This window comes from Pipistrellus hanaki, assembly GCF_964339955.1.
Source record: "Pipistrellus hanaki genome assembly, chromosome: 6".
Lineage (NCBI taxonomy): Eukaryota > Metazoa > Chordata > Mammalia > Chiroptera > Vespertilionidae > Pipistrellus > Pipistrellus hanaki.
This window is the reverse complement of record NC_140508.1, coordinates 42,323,038-42,341,008: the sequence shown is the minus strand read 5'-3', so window position 1 is coordinate 42,341,008 and position 17,971 is coordinate 42,323,038. Positions and strand designations below refer to the sequence as shown.

Here is a 17,971-nt window from a genome sequence, read left to right as displayed (position 1 = left end):
AAAGAACATTTCCATATTTAAAACGTTTTTTATATACTTAGAATGAAATATTAAGCCACACTGTTCACACACGTATGCCATCAAAAATCACTGCTGGCTCTTTTTTCTGCTTGTTGGAAAAACACCAAGATTAAGCTATCAAATTCAAGATGCCATTCCATCTGTTTTCAGAGAAGGATGGCTTCTTGCAAACTTCATTTAAACGATGATTTATATCTCTTAGACAAGTATAGAAAACTCCAGCAGACCTGAGCATTTACCATCACACGACTTTTGCAGGGACTCAGCATTTATATTCAACAATGACAGTGTATCTCGTCGGTATTGGATAATAAGCAGCAGCCCTGTGGAGAAAACAATGGGCTAGGTTCTGGGCTGGAGCCTCCCTGCCTCCTCCACTCACCCACCAGTTGGGCTCTCCAGGCTGAACTGACATCTGTTAGCCTCCCAATTGGTTTCCTCACCGCTAGAGGGCAAGGCAGAGTTAAATGAGCCCTGTGTGTCAAACATCTGTACCTCGCATACAGAAAGCCACACGCCCACCCCAAAGCTTATTTGCTTTCCCTCTTTTACATAAACATTTACATCTTAAGCTTGGATAATATTGATGAACCACTCATTCTACTAAAATAGTAGCTGCAAGCAGCCTTTTACCAAGTGAGTTTGGGTGGAAAAGTGAACAGGACTCAAACTCCTTACGAAAGACAAACTTTGTGTCAGATGCTGAAATATTTTTAATGGTGTCAAATTAGAAAAAAAAATTATATATATATATATATATATATATATATATATATTTATTTATTTATTTATTCAAACATTCTCATGTTCTAGGTATATTTTTCTTTACTAATATTATAGAATTATGAGAGTTCTATCACATAATTCAAGTTAAAGTATTAGCCCTGCTGGCGTGGCTCAGTGGTTGAGCTTCAACCTATGAACCAGGAGGTCACAGTTCAATTCCTGGTCAGGGCACATGCCTGGGTTTTGGGTTTGATCCCCAGTTTGGAACATACAGGAGGCAGCCGATCAATGATTCTTTCCCATCACTGATGTTTCTCTTTCTCTCACCCTCTTCCTTCCTCTCTGAAATCAATAAACACACACACACACACACACACACACACACACACACACACACACACATATTTATATATTAGTTAGGCCTGGATAAAATTCAGTGTCAAACTAGGTAAACAGAGAGAAATGCACAGAAGTAACATGTAATTTCTGAGTGTTTAGCGTCAGTGTACAGTTAAAAGCAATGATAATATATAAATAACCACAGAATGTTCAAATAACAGAAAACAACAAAAATTATTAAAAACCCTTCAAAAAATAGATCTCACATGATATTAAACTTGTGTTGATCTGTGTGTCAATAGATTAACTATCTGGGCTGTGGCTACATGATTGAATTTTCTTGAGTTTGACAAGTCAAAAAATTGTGGTTACTGAAGACACCACCTCATTGTTGCTTCTTGTGCTAGTTAGAGACTTAAGAGTAATAAGCATTGGTGAGGGAGGAGAAGGTCTGAAGGCACCTTTTCTGTTGATATTCTCAACACACTTTCCTTCCTAGGCTATGCTGCTGCCTGTTGATTTGACCTGTTTGCCTTGGATAGCTAGCCTTTAATATCTTATTGTCATATGAAATTCATGCATGGGGAGGGGGTGTCCCTCAGCCCAGCTTGCACTTTCTCCAATCTGGGTCCCCTCGGGAGATCAGGCCTAAACCAGCAGTTGGACATCCCTCTCACAATCCTTGCTAGCTCCTAACCACTTGTCTGCCTGATTGCCCCTAACTCGCTTCTGCCTGCCAGTCTGATCATCCTCTAATGGCTCGCTTCCTTGTCAGCCTGATTGTCACCTAACTGCTCCCCTGTTGGCCCGATCGCCCCCAACTGCCCTCCCCTGCTGGCCATCTTGTGACAATGTGGGGGTGGCCATCTTATGATGATGTGGGGCTGGCCATCTTGTGACAACATGGGGCGGCCATCTTGTGAGAGTATGAGGCTCAATTTGCATATTACATATTTATTATAGAGGATAATCTCATGTACAAATATTTGATTTTTCTTTTATTAGAAAACACATTGTTTATAATGGCTACTTTATAATTTTTAGCTACTGTCTAGAGAGCATCCCCTCCCCCAGAATCAAATATTAGCTTTGGATATGTTAGCTTTTACTATACGAATCGATTCCTCATATTATAATTAGCATTGAATGGTCATCTTTACAAAGTTCCACTGAGGTATAAATCCTATGTTAATATTATAAAGCAATCGGTATAGAAGATTCAAGTAAAATAAAAGCAATGACTGATAGAAAAGACAAAAACTGTACCATCCCTATAGCTATTTAAAATATTTTAAAATTATACTACAACTAAAAGACAAAATGGACACCATCAAGAACCACAGGAAAGCTGGCTGAGTGGAAATTCTACAACTGGAAGGAAAGAGGAAAGCACATTGAGACTCAGAGGAACTGCAAAAGGCTGAGGTATGGAGATGCGTGCGAGCGCTCAAAAAAGATTGACTGCTGAGTGCACAGGTGGCTGAGTGTGCATCTGGCTTTCTAAAGTGGGAGGGAGACAGAAGCTCCTGACTGTGCTGAACTCCAGGCAAGTTTCTGGAAACCAGACTCATTTGGGGAGTGGGGGAATCTTGAGGGCGGCTTTCTCTCAGAGGTGTTTGCAATGATTACCAAGGGACACTGAGACCCAGGGGTCTCATAGGGCAGGGCTGACGGGAAGCCAAGGCTGTCTGCTCCGCCCTGAGACTCCACCCCATCCAAGGTGAGCACAGAAGCTTTTGCAAGTCTTCTCCCATAAGGGTGTCTCCAGCACCGAAGTTCTCCCAGCATAGACACAGCTGATCCTCACAGACAATTGTCCTGGAGGTCAATTCCTCCCCGTGATACCAACAACAATCAAGACTTAACTACAACAAGGCTGTGCACACAGTCCACAAAGGGGTGCACCAAAAGTGTCCACCTCAGGTAACTGGGGGATGCTGAGCCACTGGGCTATATAGGACACCTACCACACAAAGCTACTCTACCAACTCAGGGAAGCAGCCAAAATGCAGAGACAAAGAAACAGATCACAAATGAAAGAAATGGAGAAAATCAAACAACTGGATATGGAGTTCAAAACCACATGAGAAGGTTTTTCAAGAATTTTCTAGAAAAAGCCGATAAATTTAGCGAGACCCTAAGATATGAAAAAGGACCAACAAAAAATTAAACATACACTGACTGAAATAAAATATATTATACAGAGACCTAACAGCAGACTAGAGGACTGCAAGAATCAAGTCAAAGATTTGAAATACAAAGAAGTAAAAAACACTCAACTGGAAAAGCAAAAAAAAAAAAAAAAGAATCCAAAAATTTGAAGATAGTGTAAGGAGCCTCAAGTGTACCAACATCTGAATTATGGGGGTGCCAGAAGAAGACAACCTCAAGTGTACCAACATCCGAATTATGGGGTGCCAGAAAAAGAGAGCAAGATACTGAAAACCTATTTGAAAAAATGACAGAAAACTTCCCCCACTTGGTGAAAGAAATAGACTTACAAGTCCAGGAAGCGCACAGAACCCCAAATAAAAGGAATCCAAAGAGGAACACAACAAGACACATCATAATTAAAATGCCAAAAGCAAAAGACAAAGAGAGAATCTTGAAAGCAGCAAGAGAAAAAGTTAATTACCTACAAGGGAGCACCCATACAATTGTCAGCTGATTTCTCAACAGAAACTATGCAGGCCAGACAGTGGCAAGAAATACTCAAAGTGATGAATAGCAAGAACCTGCAAGCAAGATTACTCTATACAGCAAAACTATCATTCAGAATTGAAGGTCAGATAAAGAGCTTCACAGATAAGAAAAAATTAAAGGAGTTCATCACCACCAAACCAGTATTATATAAAATGCTGAAGGTATTCTTTAGGAAGAGGAAGAAGAAAAAGGTAAAAATAAAAATTCTGAACAACAAATACATGTCTATTAACAAGTGAATCTAAAAATCAAGTGAATAAAAATCTGATGAACAGAATAAACTGGTGAATATAATAGAATCAGGGGCATAGAAAGGGAGTGGACTGACAATTCTCGGGGGAAAGGGGTGTAGGGGGGGCGGGACAAAAATACCCTGGACAAAAATCGTACATCTATGGATGAGGACAGTGAGGGTATGGTAAGCGCAGAGGGTCGGGTGGGAACCAGGTGGAGAAGAGCTAGGGAGGGAAAAAAGAGGAACAATTGTAATAATATGAACAATAAAGATTTATTAAATAAAAAAAAAGAACAGAAAAAAAACACACAAAAAAAACCCCATGAAGATAACTTGTAATCTGGCCTTAATGTATGTAATGTGTGGTCTTGAACCCACTGTACTGAGTTGTTTCAAGTTGTTTTAGAAAACTTTAATAGTATTTAATAAGTAAATATAGTTACCAGTGTTTAATTGAGATGTGTTTTCTTTAATAGAATTTACAATGGTTTTTCATCAGCCTTTAAGTGTAAAAAAATAAAGTTGTCATTCATAAAAAAATAAAACAGATTTTTATATATTGACCTTATCTCTATCCTATAACCTCTTGAACTCATTTGTTTTAAAATGAATTCTTTAGGACTTCCTGTACAATGAAACATGTCACTTGTAAATACACTTAGTTTTCCTTCTTTCCCAGTATGCTTGCCTTTTATTTCTTTCCCTTGCCTAATTACCGTGGTTGGAACCTCAAGTACAATGTTAAATACAATAGGAGTGGTGAGAGAGAACATCCTTCCTTGTGTTCTTCCTAATCTTAGGAGGAAAGCATTCAACACTCGGTCTGCTGCCATGAAGTATGATCTTAGGTGTGGGTTTATGATAGATGCCTTTTATCATGTTGAGGAAGTTTCCTTTCATTACTAGCTATTGACTAAGTTTATCATGAAAGGGTGCTGAATTATATCAAATGCTTTTTCTGCATCTATCAAGATAATCATGGCAATTTTGTCCTTTATAAACATGGCACAATTGATACTCACTATTCACAATTCTGAATTTTGCATTTGCCAATTTATTTGTAATACCAAAATCATTATTTGAAGCACTTTTTGATCAAAGACATGTACAGACCAGTGAAGATTTTGAGTTCCTTGATGTGCATGCTCTGCGCTGAGGTCGAACAATGCAATGCCTTCTTGTGTCCGCTCTCTTACAGAGATGACCAGAGGCTAGAGAAGACAGGGGACAGGACAGTGTGGTGCAAGAAGGTCTGGCTCTGGGGCTATTTGGATAGCTCTGAATTCCCAATTTGACACTGTTAGTGAAATGGTCTCAGCAAGGCACTTAATACTTCTGAATCTCACTTTCTCTTTTGTAAAATAAAGAAAAGAGATAAGTTGTTTTTAGGATTTAAGATTTCTTCTAGGTAGAACCAAAGGCGATACATTTATCTCTTAACGTGAGTAGATTTCAATAAAAAAATACATTTTATCAAGAAAGAGATGTCCAATGTTTGTAAGAGTCAGACCAACAGCTACCAAGATTATCCAGAAGCAAGCTTATCTTGATGTCTAGCTTTAACATAAACATTTCGTTACCTCTCATGTGCTTTCACGACCTTAGAACAAAAATTTCAGCTGTTCTATAAAGAATTTATAATACAAACCTTTTAACTCACATTTGTAGCAAAAAACCCTAAAGTTTGTACATTTCTGGATTATTTACAGATATGTATATTTACATATCTATCTTTAAATCTATCTACAAAAATAATACCTATCTCAGAACCCATCAGGAGGCAGTGTGTAGTGGCATAAACATGGGCCTAGAAATCTGGAGGTTTCAGTGCCAGCTCTCACTTAAACAAGATGCCTCAATTTGTCTCTCTTGCTGATAAAATGAGGTTAAGCTTGATGATCATTGGTTCTAAAAACACAATGACTTATTCTACAATAATGCCATTCCCACTGTTCTTACTTCAGAGTGGTCAAAATGAAAGTATTTTTGTTATATACAAGTAAACTGATATACATCTATATCTCAGTCTTACAGAACAAACCAGCTAATTCACAAAACCTTAAAAAAGAAAGGAGGATGAGGAAGTCTGTGGTTAAATAATATAATTGCAACATCTCTAAATCCTGAGCTTGCTGTGAAACAGCTGTTATTAATTTTCTGTCTCTACATACACATACGTGCTTTTTCACAATCCCTCACTTTCTGTAAGACTTGCATATGAGGCATCTAGTAATTCTGATAACTTTCAAAAACAAGGAGGTCACTTTTCAGAAATCCGGAGCCCATCAGAGAAGTTGAATGGTATTTCATCGGTTGTCTCGACTGGCACATTACTTCTACCAAACTGACACGAATAATGGTGTGTATGATGACTCGAAATAAATGCATCTGCAGTCCGGCTGCATCGACAGCTATCTGACGGTACGGCACCACTTGAATTACCAAGATGTGAATGGTAAACACCAAGGAATGAGTCTTGAGAAGAATGATAATGTTCGGCTCCCACTGAGGTGGAGGTAGAGCTCTGGTAAGGGCCACTGCACATAATACAAGTTTGAAAGCAAGTCTTCCTTCCTGAACCTCGGTGGATGTCTAGTTTAGCAATGAGAGGTTTCCCAACATTCACTTCCTGCTTTTCCTCTATGGTATCTTCCAATCCGGAGTACTGATATGATAAGCATACTGTGAAAATCAGATGTTCCTGAAAAAGAAAAGGAGTATATTCACACAAGTATAGGAAAACCAAGCAACAGTGAAAATCCACTCGCACTCCCCTTTTCCAGATTCCAAATCCTCAGGCATCATTTACACTTTCCCTACACAAGAAAGGCCGGCTATCGTCTTCTCATTTCCCCTCAATCAATACTTGAATTCACATAATTCTAGTTCTTACTATTAAAGTAGTCAAAATCACAGAGATGCTGTGTTATATTCCTGATGAGCAGTGAAAAGGTATCTTCCAAGCAGTGGGGCTTCAGAAACTTCCCCTTCCCTACGGTTGGAGATGGGGGTGATTCCTTAATGAAACAATACTCTGGCTTCATACCCAAGACAAAAGGTTATCTGTTTAAAATATTGTGAAATAATAATCTACAATCATAGGTGGAGAAAATGAGCTGATTTTCAAAGCTCAAAGGAGAATATAGATTAGCTATGAAGAGGGTGACAACAGGTTATGTCTGTAGTCCTTCTGCAACCACTTCATTCCCTAAGTTTTGGCTAACACATTCATAGTCATGCAGCTATGAATAAATTACAAACTCAGGTTTGGCAAGGATAAGCTTTTATGAGAAAGCTCAGTCATAAAGAGGTATTGATATATAAGTTAACAATTATAAAAATAAATTCTGATTCTAATTTGTTATTTGTTTTGTAGATTATCATGACGTTGGAAAACTCAGCAGCAAATCCTAACTGAATCTGAACACCACATTGAAATTTAAGACACATACTTTCTGGAAGTTCTGAAAAAGAACAATAAGAATAACAAATATTTAAGGAGTGCTTGGTAAGTTTTCTGATGGTAAACAGCTAACAAATACTCTTGCTTTTTAAATTTGTTTTGTAGAAAGTCACGGAACCAGGAAATGATTATTTGAAAATGCTGAAATATTTAATAGCAAATTAAGCTATGTGTCTCTAACTTTTCAGCAACATGGAGGGCACTCACACATACTCTCATGTGAAAACCCTCAGGCTGTCAACAGAAATAGAATATAAGCTGAAAAGGGTCACTGCTAAGACCCACCCTATATCAGTTATCTCTACTTTCATTTCACAATCAATGAAGCAGTACATCATATACAAAGATCACATGCCCAAATAAATTTTCGCTTTCATAAAGTTTTCTGTTAGTTACAAACAGGAAAAATAGTAACCTTTAATTTTTGCAGTGAACTGAGTCTCGTGTAGAGGCAATGCTTGGGAAGCTCCTTTGACACCAAATAGCTGCCGGTTTCTTCAGGCGTCCCTTTATTTGCATCTTTTGGATCAATATCTAGGTCCTGTGAAAATCAGTAAATGTTCTTAATGAAATCACAACATTGTCTATGACAATAAAACATCGTAACAGGTCTTGCTCTCTCATGAATACTGGCCTAAATAGGTAATCATTTATCTAGGACTAAAGAAACAATAAAAACAATGTACTAGGAATAACAGGAATCTTAAATTTTGTGCTGTTATATTTAAAATGTTAGCTCTGAAAGGATAGTTACTTTCAAACTATCCCTAGAAACACTTCTTAACCTACTCAAAATTCCTTTTAAGTTTGAGCCCTATGTAGTGGCTCCTGGATTCTCTCCTTCCTCATTCATCACTTTGGGGAAGGTGTAGAGAATTTATATGACTCGTATATTTAAGAAGAATAAATGGACATGCCAAAGACTGCCTTTCCCTTTATCTTCTTTAGAGCCAATCTTTAGACATTTCTAAACTTGACAAATTTAAGGTATGCTGGTGATTAGTTTTCAAATAATATGACCATAATTAGTAAAATACAAATAAGTATTTATATATGTTCTATATATGTATACATATTTCTTTTATATTTACCATCAACTTTTATTTTTATCAATTTCCCAAAATTTAGTCTTTAGTAATGAGAATGTCATTAATTGTAAATAATAAAAAAAGGAGAGCCTTACAAGTGGAAAATCGGTAACATAGGCATCGCACATTATTATCTCTGGTGGTTTGTGGACTATACTCGTGTAGATTATCATGACGTTGGAAAACTCAGCAGCAAATCCTAACTGAATCTGAACACCACATTGAAATTTAAGACACATACTTTCTGGAAGTTCTGAAAAAGAACAATAAAAATAACAAATATTTAAGGAGTGCTTGGTAAGTTTTCTGATGGTAACAGCTAACAAATGTTCTTTCTTTTAAAATTTTATTTTTGACAGTATTACAGACACCTCCCATTTTCTCCCTTTTGTCCCTTCATGAAACCCCCGTCCCTCCCCAGCCTTTCCTATCTGTGTCCATGGGTTATGCATATATGCATGCATATTCTTTGGTTAACCTCTTCTTGTCCTCTCCCCTCTACCCCACCCATGCCCACAAAGGTCTGTTATTCTGTTCCATGCCCATGCATCCATACCTCTGGACCTATTTTGTTCATCAGTTTATTTTGCTACAAATATTCTTTATAGGGCAAAAAATAGTTAGAACACTTTCTTTTGTTTAAAATTGTTATATAACTAACAAATTGTTAAAGATATACACTGACGGAAGATAATTCCAGCATGTCAGCAGGGCTGAATCATCTGGAATGGCTGAAGGCATTTCCCCAAACCTGAAAAGGATACACAAAGGACTGCTTGCTGCCAGACAGCTGAGAGCATTTCAATCTACGTTATTGCTTCTGGCTGGTCAAACACCTGATCAGTCGAAGGTAGTTCCTCCAATCCGACAATATAATCGCACCAGAGTTAGAAACATCGATGAGAGAGAGTCATCGATCAGCTGCCTCTTGCACACCCCCTACTGGGGATATACCCGCAACCAAGGTACATGCCCTTCACCGAAATCGAACCCGGGACCCTTCAGTCCCCAAGCCGACGCTCTATCCACTGAGCCAAACCGGTTTCGGCCTGGATTCTATATATTAAACCCTGGCCTTTGATGTGTATACCTCCATTGCCTTAGGATAATTTGTGTTAATAAAGAGCAAGGGGGCCTGTCTGGTGCAGCTCAGTTATTAGTTTGGCTTCATCTTGTGCACCAAAAGGTTGCTGGCTTTATTCCAGGTCACAGGGCACATGCCTGAGTTGCAGGCTTGATCCCTGGTAGGGAGTGTTTACGGGGAAGCCAAAGAAAAGTTTTTAAAAAATATATTTTTGTTGATTTCAGAGAGGAAGAGAGAGGGAAAGATAGAAACATCAATGATGAGAGAGAATCATTGATAGGCAGCCTACTGGGGATCAAGTCTGCAACCTGGGCATGTGCCCTTGACTAGAATCAAACCTGGGATCCTTCAGTCCATAGGCTGATGCTCTACCCACTGAGCCAAACCAGGTAGGGTCGATAAATGTTTTGATGTTTCTCTCTTCCCCTTCCTCTCTCTTTAAAAATCAATATATTTTTTTTTAAATGGGAGGAAAGTGGGATAATTAGGAGGAAAAACTTTATGATTTAATATAAGCACATTCTAGAAAGAGCTCACAAAAAGCAGCCTGTGCTGTACCGTGTGCCTTGGCCCACTGCAGGTTTCGCACCAGAGACTCCGCAGAATATGCGGTTCCTTGAATCGGATCAGTCAGTGCTCTCTTCTCAGACAAGCTACTTCGAATCTCTAGAGCCTGTTTGCCTTTGGTGAGATGGCATTTACCCATATCTAAAAGATAAGAAGTAAATATTATTTTTAGAACATAATCCTTCCATTACCTTTTAAATACGTAGGTCAAGAACTCCCCCATACATCAGGTTATGCTCTCGATAGCATTTATGCACTCAACACAAATATTTACCAAGCACTGAAGTGTGTCAGGCATGGTTCAAAGTGCTAGGATGTGGCAGGGAGCAAACAACATTACTGAACCGGCTCGCTTCTGAAGGCCCCTCTCTAGCCTTTGTCTTCTGTAAGTCTAATAATACACCCTCACCAGTAATATTCTAAGCCTTGAAATTCACAAAGAGCTGAAAAATGTATTTCTTCACTGAAAGGGTAATTTTATGTCCATATTCTGCTGAGAAGTAGATTTAGTGTGAGAAAGTTAAGATATCCTGTCTTTACCACAGATTTCTTTATTTTTAACAAAGGAAATTATGTGTTAAAACCACCAGCAGGGTTAAAGCACTGCCGCGGCCATTACCCCAGGTACTGCGTGTCCTCCCACGCAGGTTTAATCTCTACTCGTGTGGAGGTGTTGGTAAACAGTGTCTGCCCAAGTTTTAGGTTTTGAACTTAACACAAATGTTATACCATATACATGCTCGGTACATATCATATATGAGTGAACTGCTGGTTTTTATTAAGTTTTTAAAACAGTTAAATTATATTTAAAATACAAAGTTATAAAATTAGAATAAACCATTTTAGAGTTTCTGAAGCACCTTCATAGATCTGTTTGAAAATAACTGACATACTTTCAAAGGCTTTGTTTTTTTCAGCCGCAGAAGCTTTTCTTCAAATAAGAGCTTAAATAGGAGCTCAATATGTAAAACAGATAAAAGCAGAACTTGTCTGGTTGAAGGAGGCCTGAGCCCCAGCTGTCTATGTTGAATGGGAAAGTGGTTAAGTCAAGTGACCGGGCTAAAAGATCTGCACTGATAAAAACAAGACAATAAACAAATGTGACTAACAGTTGTTAGTGAAGCATTAGGACACTTAATATTCAAACTGCCATCTTTGGAACATGAAACTCCAGTAACCAGTTTGCAAAAGAATTGCCTTCTTTTTGATACGGCTTATAAAATGATATTTCAAAAAACACATGTCAATTTACTGATGTAACACTACCTATTTAGTACCTGACCCAGCACAGCATGTACGGGACCGACAGGGAAGGGAGTGGAAGGAAATGAAAGACCTGGTGTTAGATCTCTAGGATCATATCCTTAACACATTAAGCGCCACGTCAGTCACCGGTGACTGAAACGGAAAGGAAGACAAAACAAGCTTGGCGCTTAATGTGTTAAAGCAAAAATTTAAAACCACTAAGTTGATCAAGAAAAAAATGAGCCTAGTTTTTTTTTCCACCGGGGCCTCAAAATTTCTATAAAGTTTCATCTATCTGATGCTGAGAGAGAATGCTGGTTGAATAACTCTTTTGCAAACAAACTTAGCAAGATGAGGTAATAGGCATGGAAATAAGGTAAAGGGCTGAGGATCAATTTTTAGTCATTTCTCATCATGTCTGTGTTTAGCTCTGTAGTTCAAGTAGCACTGCACAGGCGGCATGTGTTTAGGTCAAATGAGAAGGAAGGAATTAAACAGGAGTGATGCTGAGCATGATATAAAAATTATTTTATAAAACAAGTACTAATTCCAAACCTGCACAACGATAATAGGAATAAAATAATTACCACACAGAGAACCCACAGTAGCTTTCTCTTTATTTTTTATTTTACCTTCTGCAACTTCATCCAGTAACACAGTAATTTTCTTGTCTTCCAATAATCTGTCTTTTAAAAATTTCATGAAGATTCCATTTGCCAAACCAGAATGCTGGATTTCAAAAGCTTCTGCTCCTTGACACCTTAAAAATAACAAAAATAAAAAATGTTTTAAAAGCAAACACTTTCTATGTGGGGTAAATACTGATGAGCCTCAATTGCTTCCCTGCCTGTTGCATGATATCCTAATTAAAGAGTTAGTCTTTACACAAGAACTTTGGTGCTTATTAAAAAAAAAAAAAAAAAAAAAAAAAAAAAAAAAAAAAAAAGGTGCCAAGGTATGAAGTGCTAAAGTAAGTTATTTAAAATTTGCTATAAGCTGGGACCGGTTTGGCTCAGTGGATAGAGCGTCGGCCTGCAGACTGAAAGGTCCCGGGTTCGATTCCTGTCAAGGGCATGTACCTTGGTTGTGGGCGCATCCCCAGTAGGGGGTGTGCAAGAGGCAGCTGATCGATGATTCTCTCTCATCGATGTTTCTAACTCTCTATCCCTCTCTCTTCCTCTCTGTGAAAAATCAATAAAATATATTTTAAAAAAAATTTGCTATAAAAAATATCAAGGAGCTCGGGCCAGTGTGGCTCAGTTGGTTGGGTGTCGTCCAGTACATCAAAGAGTTGCCGATTTGATTCCTTGTCAGGGCACATGCCTACGTGGCAGGCTTGAACCCCAGTAAGGGGAGTGCAGGAGGCAGGCGACCGATGTTTCACTCTTACACTGATGTTTCTCTCTGTCCCTCTCTCTAAAATTAATAAAAATATTTTTTTAAATGTTAAAAATATCAAAAAGGAAAATTAATTCCTGTATGTCTATGGATATTTCTAGGCTTCTAATCTATAATAAAAAAATAATGAAGAATAAAGGAATCTTAAATATAAACATAAAAGTTTCTTACGTGGCATATCCAAACACAATGTTGGCAGTGACTTTCAATGCATCCAAGATTGGAATGGTATCATCGTAGTCATTTCTATTTAAAAGGTAGGTATGGAGAAGGCCAAATACAAAGGTAAAAAGTTAAAACAGCATTTTTAAAAAGAGCACAAGTAACAATGTAATAAAAATATGATATAACACTATTCTATACATAATTAAAAATTATAGATTCAAAATTCCTTTATCTAGTCACCTACATATTTACCAAAACTAACCCAGGGTGTCTACACTGTTTAGACATCTTTTCTCTTGTTATTATTTACACTGGGGTTACATTTGAACTCTGGCATTAGATTTTGGCTGGCAATGCTCAGCAAGCAAAAACATGTGACTCTGAGATTCCTAATCATTAGTTTCCTTCTTTAGTAACACGGGTGGACAAATGGAATCTGGCTTAGCTAAACTCTCTGGATCTGCAAGACCAGGACTGACAAGTGTGAGCAGCGCCCAACACAAGGGATACTGTTTCTATGAGTTTCCAGAGGAATAACTGCAGTGGCCTTAGAGGCGTCTGAGCAGCTGCACCTTTTGTAGAATGAGTAAATATCCAGACCCTTCAGTTCTTCACTTTTGTTCTACAGCAAATAGGAAAAGGTTAAAATAATTAAATACACACAGAAAAAATATAGTTGCCTATAGTTTTCTTCTTAATCAGCTTCAATCTATACTCCACACTTCACAAACTTAAGGGTTTCTTAGCATGTGCAGGTTTGCCTTAGATGTAATTTGCCAAGGTTGGTATTTAACTCCAACAACTTCATTGAATAAAGATGTGACAGCTTACCTTTTCCTGCACATGTCCAACAAGAACACATTGAGACCAGTTTCTTTTTCTTGCATCAATTTCAGTATATTTTGCACACACAGACAGTTTTCAGACCTATATGGATTTGGAGCATCAATAGGAACCATAAAGCTGTTCCCAAAGTTTTCATAACCATGTCCCGCATAGTATAATAATCCTGAAGAGAGGAAAAGGGGGCAAAAGTTAATTCTAAATCGTACTCTGAACATGTAGTGCTCTTTAAAAAGTATAACTTTTATTTTCTTCAAGTTAATGCAAACTTATTTAAGAGTTTCCCAGTTATAGATACAGTCAACATTAACTAAATGTACACTGAAAATTATTTTGGCAACAGCCTTCATTTTAGTACTGTGTTTTTGCCCATTTGTATAACTGGTTTATTCAATTCTTTCATTCATTTAGTAGCTCAGTATTTAAAGGGAAGACTCTGTGCCAGCCACTGTCTGGGCTTAAGGATTACCAACAGAGACAAAATCCCTGCTTTCATGAAGTGGCAACCTGGAGAACACAAACAAATAAATACACGTATGTCAGATGGAGAAAAAACATGTTCCAGGGAGAACTATAAAGCAGGGCAGGTGAAAAAAGAGTGTGGGTTGGGGCACACTCCCATTTATCTGTTTTATTTTGGGTAGTTAGTGAAGCTCTCCCTCACATGGGGACATGTGAGCAGTGGCCTACAGGATATAGCGGACAAGCTAAATATTAGGGGCAGCACATTCTAGGGATCAGGTGGAGGAATCTCCAGTGGGAATGTGCTGCACATGAAGACAGTTTCAAAGTCGTGTGGATGAGAGGTGTGAGCTGGGGACCAGCAATAGATGTTTAGTTCTGTATTTTAAACCAACATCAACATGCTGTTTTGAAGCATGTTTTAATTCATAAACATAATACATTTATATCCAGCAGTGTATAATGGAATGCAATTCATCTCATGGTGGATATAAAAAGGAAAAGGCTGAGGACTTTCTGACTCATTTGTTTCCTCCCTGAGATCAGTAGCTCCTTAGGGCAGGGCTGTCCACATTTACCTGTGTATTCCAGGCATACAGTGGGTGCTCAGTAAGTATGTAACAGATGAATGAATAATCACAACTGAGATGAAAAACAACCACAGTATCAAGCAAAACAAATGCCATAGGCATTTCAATACAATTAATAAGGGTTCTGATAATATAAACAACTTTTTCTAAGAAGAAAAGGGAAATCTGATTTCATAGATTTCTACTTCTTCTTTTATGTTATGAGATATAAATATCATTAATTTTTCATCTACAGTCTCTTGAATTAAAGTCTAAAATTTGGACTAGTTTCAGTAATCAACAGATAAGCCATTATTTCTCTACTGAGAAATGATACTATGAAAACTGCACCAAATAACCCTAAAGATTTTCTTGAAAAGAAGTTCGTTTTAGTTGTAAAAAAAGACACAACAAAAATAGCAGGATGGGCTTCCTTATAAAAATATTTGAGAGAAGTACTTGTGAAGACAATATCCCGTAAGCATGTAATCTCTAGAATCCACTAATTTTGTTCTCTTAGATTCTGGAATGAGACTTCCTTATGTAGTATTCTAAAGTTAATAGTAAAAAGGCCTTTAGATAGTGAACAACAACAAAAACACCAATACAGTTACAGGCCCAACTCCAGCAGAGAATGTGGCTTTACACACACACACACACACACACTTGCAAGATCCAGATCTTCTACTTAAACTCTTATTAAAATAACAAAAATGATTCACACGACAAAACAGACAACACATTAATTCTGTATGGGTTTAATTTATATCTCATGTGTGCCTTGAATATAATCATGTAAGTACTGCAGGAAATGAAAAAGAAAAGGAAGACTAAGTTCTTGTCCTCGAAGTTCTTACAATTCAAGTCAGGCAAGCTCATGTTGCTAGTTAAACAACAAAGGAAATTAGCATATGATTATTACCATAAATTATGCAATCAGGGCAGCCCTGTATGATATGAGTGAAGCACAGAGAGGAATGTAAGTGTGAAGGGTAGTAAACACATTGTCTTGGGAAAAAGGGTACAATCTGGGAAGGCAGAGGGAAAGAAGTATATTACAGTTAGGGAGAACAGAAGCCAAGAAGCCAACAGAGCTCGGACCTGAATGACAGCTAACAGGAAGAATACTATACTGGCAAGAAATTAAATGATCACAAATGAAAGTAAGAGCATACAGATAGGAGTCATTTTAAAAATTATGACAAAGGGAGTGGATTTCATTCACTAAGCAATGAAGATCAAGCAAGTGAAAAGACAACCTAGAGAATAGGAGAAAGTATCTGCAAATCATATATCTACAAGTATAGCTTGTATCCAGAATACATAAAGGGCTCTTATTTGCAACAATTAAAAGGGTAAATACCCAAGTAAAAAATGGGCAAAGAATTGGAATAAACATTTCTCCAAAGAGAATATACAAACGGCAAATAAGCATATGAGGCGATGCCCAACACAATTAGGGAATTGCAAAACAGAACAGAGGTACCACTTTCTAGGATGGCTATAATAAAAAAGACTGCAATAACAAGTGTTGGCAAGGATGTAGAAGAACAGGAAACCCCATTTATTTCCGGCAAGAATATACAATATTGCAGACAATTTGGAAAGAGTTAGTTAAACTCAGCAATTCCATTCCAAGTCACCTAGGCAAGAGAACTGAAAACATGCCCACAAGAATGTGTATATGAATGTTCACTGCAGCATTATTCATAATATCCATAAAGGGAAACAGCCTGAAGGTCCATCTTCTGATGGATAAACAAAATATGGTCTATCCATATCATGAAAGATCACCCAGCCATAAAGATAATGCTACAACATGGATGGACCCTAAAAACATTACACTAAGTGAAAGAAGCCAGATAGAAAAGGCCACATATTGAATGATTCCTTTCCTATGAAATGCCTCACATAGGCAAATCCCTAGAGTCAGAAAGTAGATTTGTTGTTGCCAAGGGCTTGAGATAAGGAGGAATGGGGAGTAACTGCTAATGGCTATGTGGCTTCTTTTTTGGGGTGATGAAAATATTCTGGAATTAGGTGACTGATGTACGACTTTGTGAATATACTAAAAATCACTGAACTGTATACTTTAAAAGAGTAATATTTACACTCCTCTATCAAGTATTCAAAATATGACTCTATTCCCTGTCAGTCTCTTTACTGATTCTAGAGAAAGATATGCTTATTTTTTAAACTCCATTATCCTGCTCAAGGCACTCTCTCTCCTTTCTATCTACCCAAAACTAACCAATCCTCAGAGTTATGTCCACATAAGTTCCAAATCCTCAGCCAGTTGTCACCTGGTTTCTGCTCTTCTCACACACTCGACCTCTCCCTACGTTAAACCCTCTTGCGGCACACTGACACTAAACACATACTAGCTTTATGGACATTTTATAGTTCTATGTATATTTAATTTCTCTGACAAAAAGTGATCACAATAAAGACATTGATCTTATAACATTTTCATGGTTTTCAAAGCACTTATATACACAATCCCATTTTAATACAAATCATAATCTTTAAATGATTTATCTCCCTATATGATGAAAAAATTAAATTAAAAGAGATTATGTGATTTATTTAAAATAATACAGCTGGTAGGTTTTTGGACTCCATATACAGCATTTTTTTTTTTTTCCTCTCACTATATTAAGGGACTTATAATTTTAGAGTAGATCATGTTCCTTATTTTCTGGATATCACTCATGTTCCTTATCTGGGCTATGGATAAAATAGGAACTCAGTAAAAAATAATGAACGTATAATATGAACAATATGAATCAATCAGGACAGAGGTAGATCTGGAAACCTTTTTGTAAAGGCTCTGATTTCCAGTGGGAATGGTAACATTTCTACAACTGATCTTACTTAGAGACAGCTATGAAGAAAGCTGGATTTCACTCCCACTGTATTATTTAATACTCCCTGCTCTAAAAGGCTTGTCTTAGAACAGAAGCAATGAGGAGTAAAAGTTCAGCCTCCAAAGCTAAGTGTGGCCCATTATTTCATTGCCATAAGCCCAGCTCTGCAATTGCTGAAATGAAGGCATTTTCAACA

The 17,971-nt window shown here is 37.5% G+C and overlaps 1 protein-coding gene across 2 annotated transcripts in view; it reads right to left on the bottom strand.

The window, feature by feature from the left end:
• Positions 1–4,552: 4,552 nt before the first annotated feature.
• The window catches only part of MALT1 (MALT1 paracaspase), a 50,211-nt gene continuing 36,792 nt past the window's right edge, over positions 4,553–17,971 (bottom strand). For both annotated transcript variants that reach the window (XM_084888286.1, XM_084888287.1), the window contains 7 exons: positions 13,866–14,043; positions 13,041–13,115; positions 12,104–12,231; positions 10,218–10,367; positions 8,671–8,828; positions 7,903–8,028; positions 4,553–6,725 (listed from right to left, as the gene is read on the bottom strand). In XM_084888286.1, the coding sequence (XP_084744412.1) occupies positions 6,285–6,725; positions 7,903–8,028; positions 8,671–8,828; positions 10,218–10,367; positions 12,104–12,231; positions 13,041–13,115; positions 13,866–14,043 (1,256 nt within the window). In that variant the 3' untranslated portion in view covers positions 4,553–6,284. The remainder of the gene's footprint in view (positions 6,726–7,902; positions 8,029–8,670; positions 8,829–10,217; positions 10,368–12,103; positions 12,232–13,040; positions 13,116–13,865; positions 14,044–17,971) is intronic.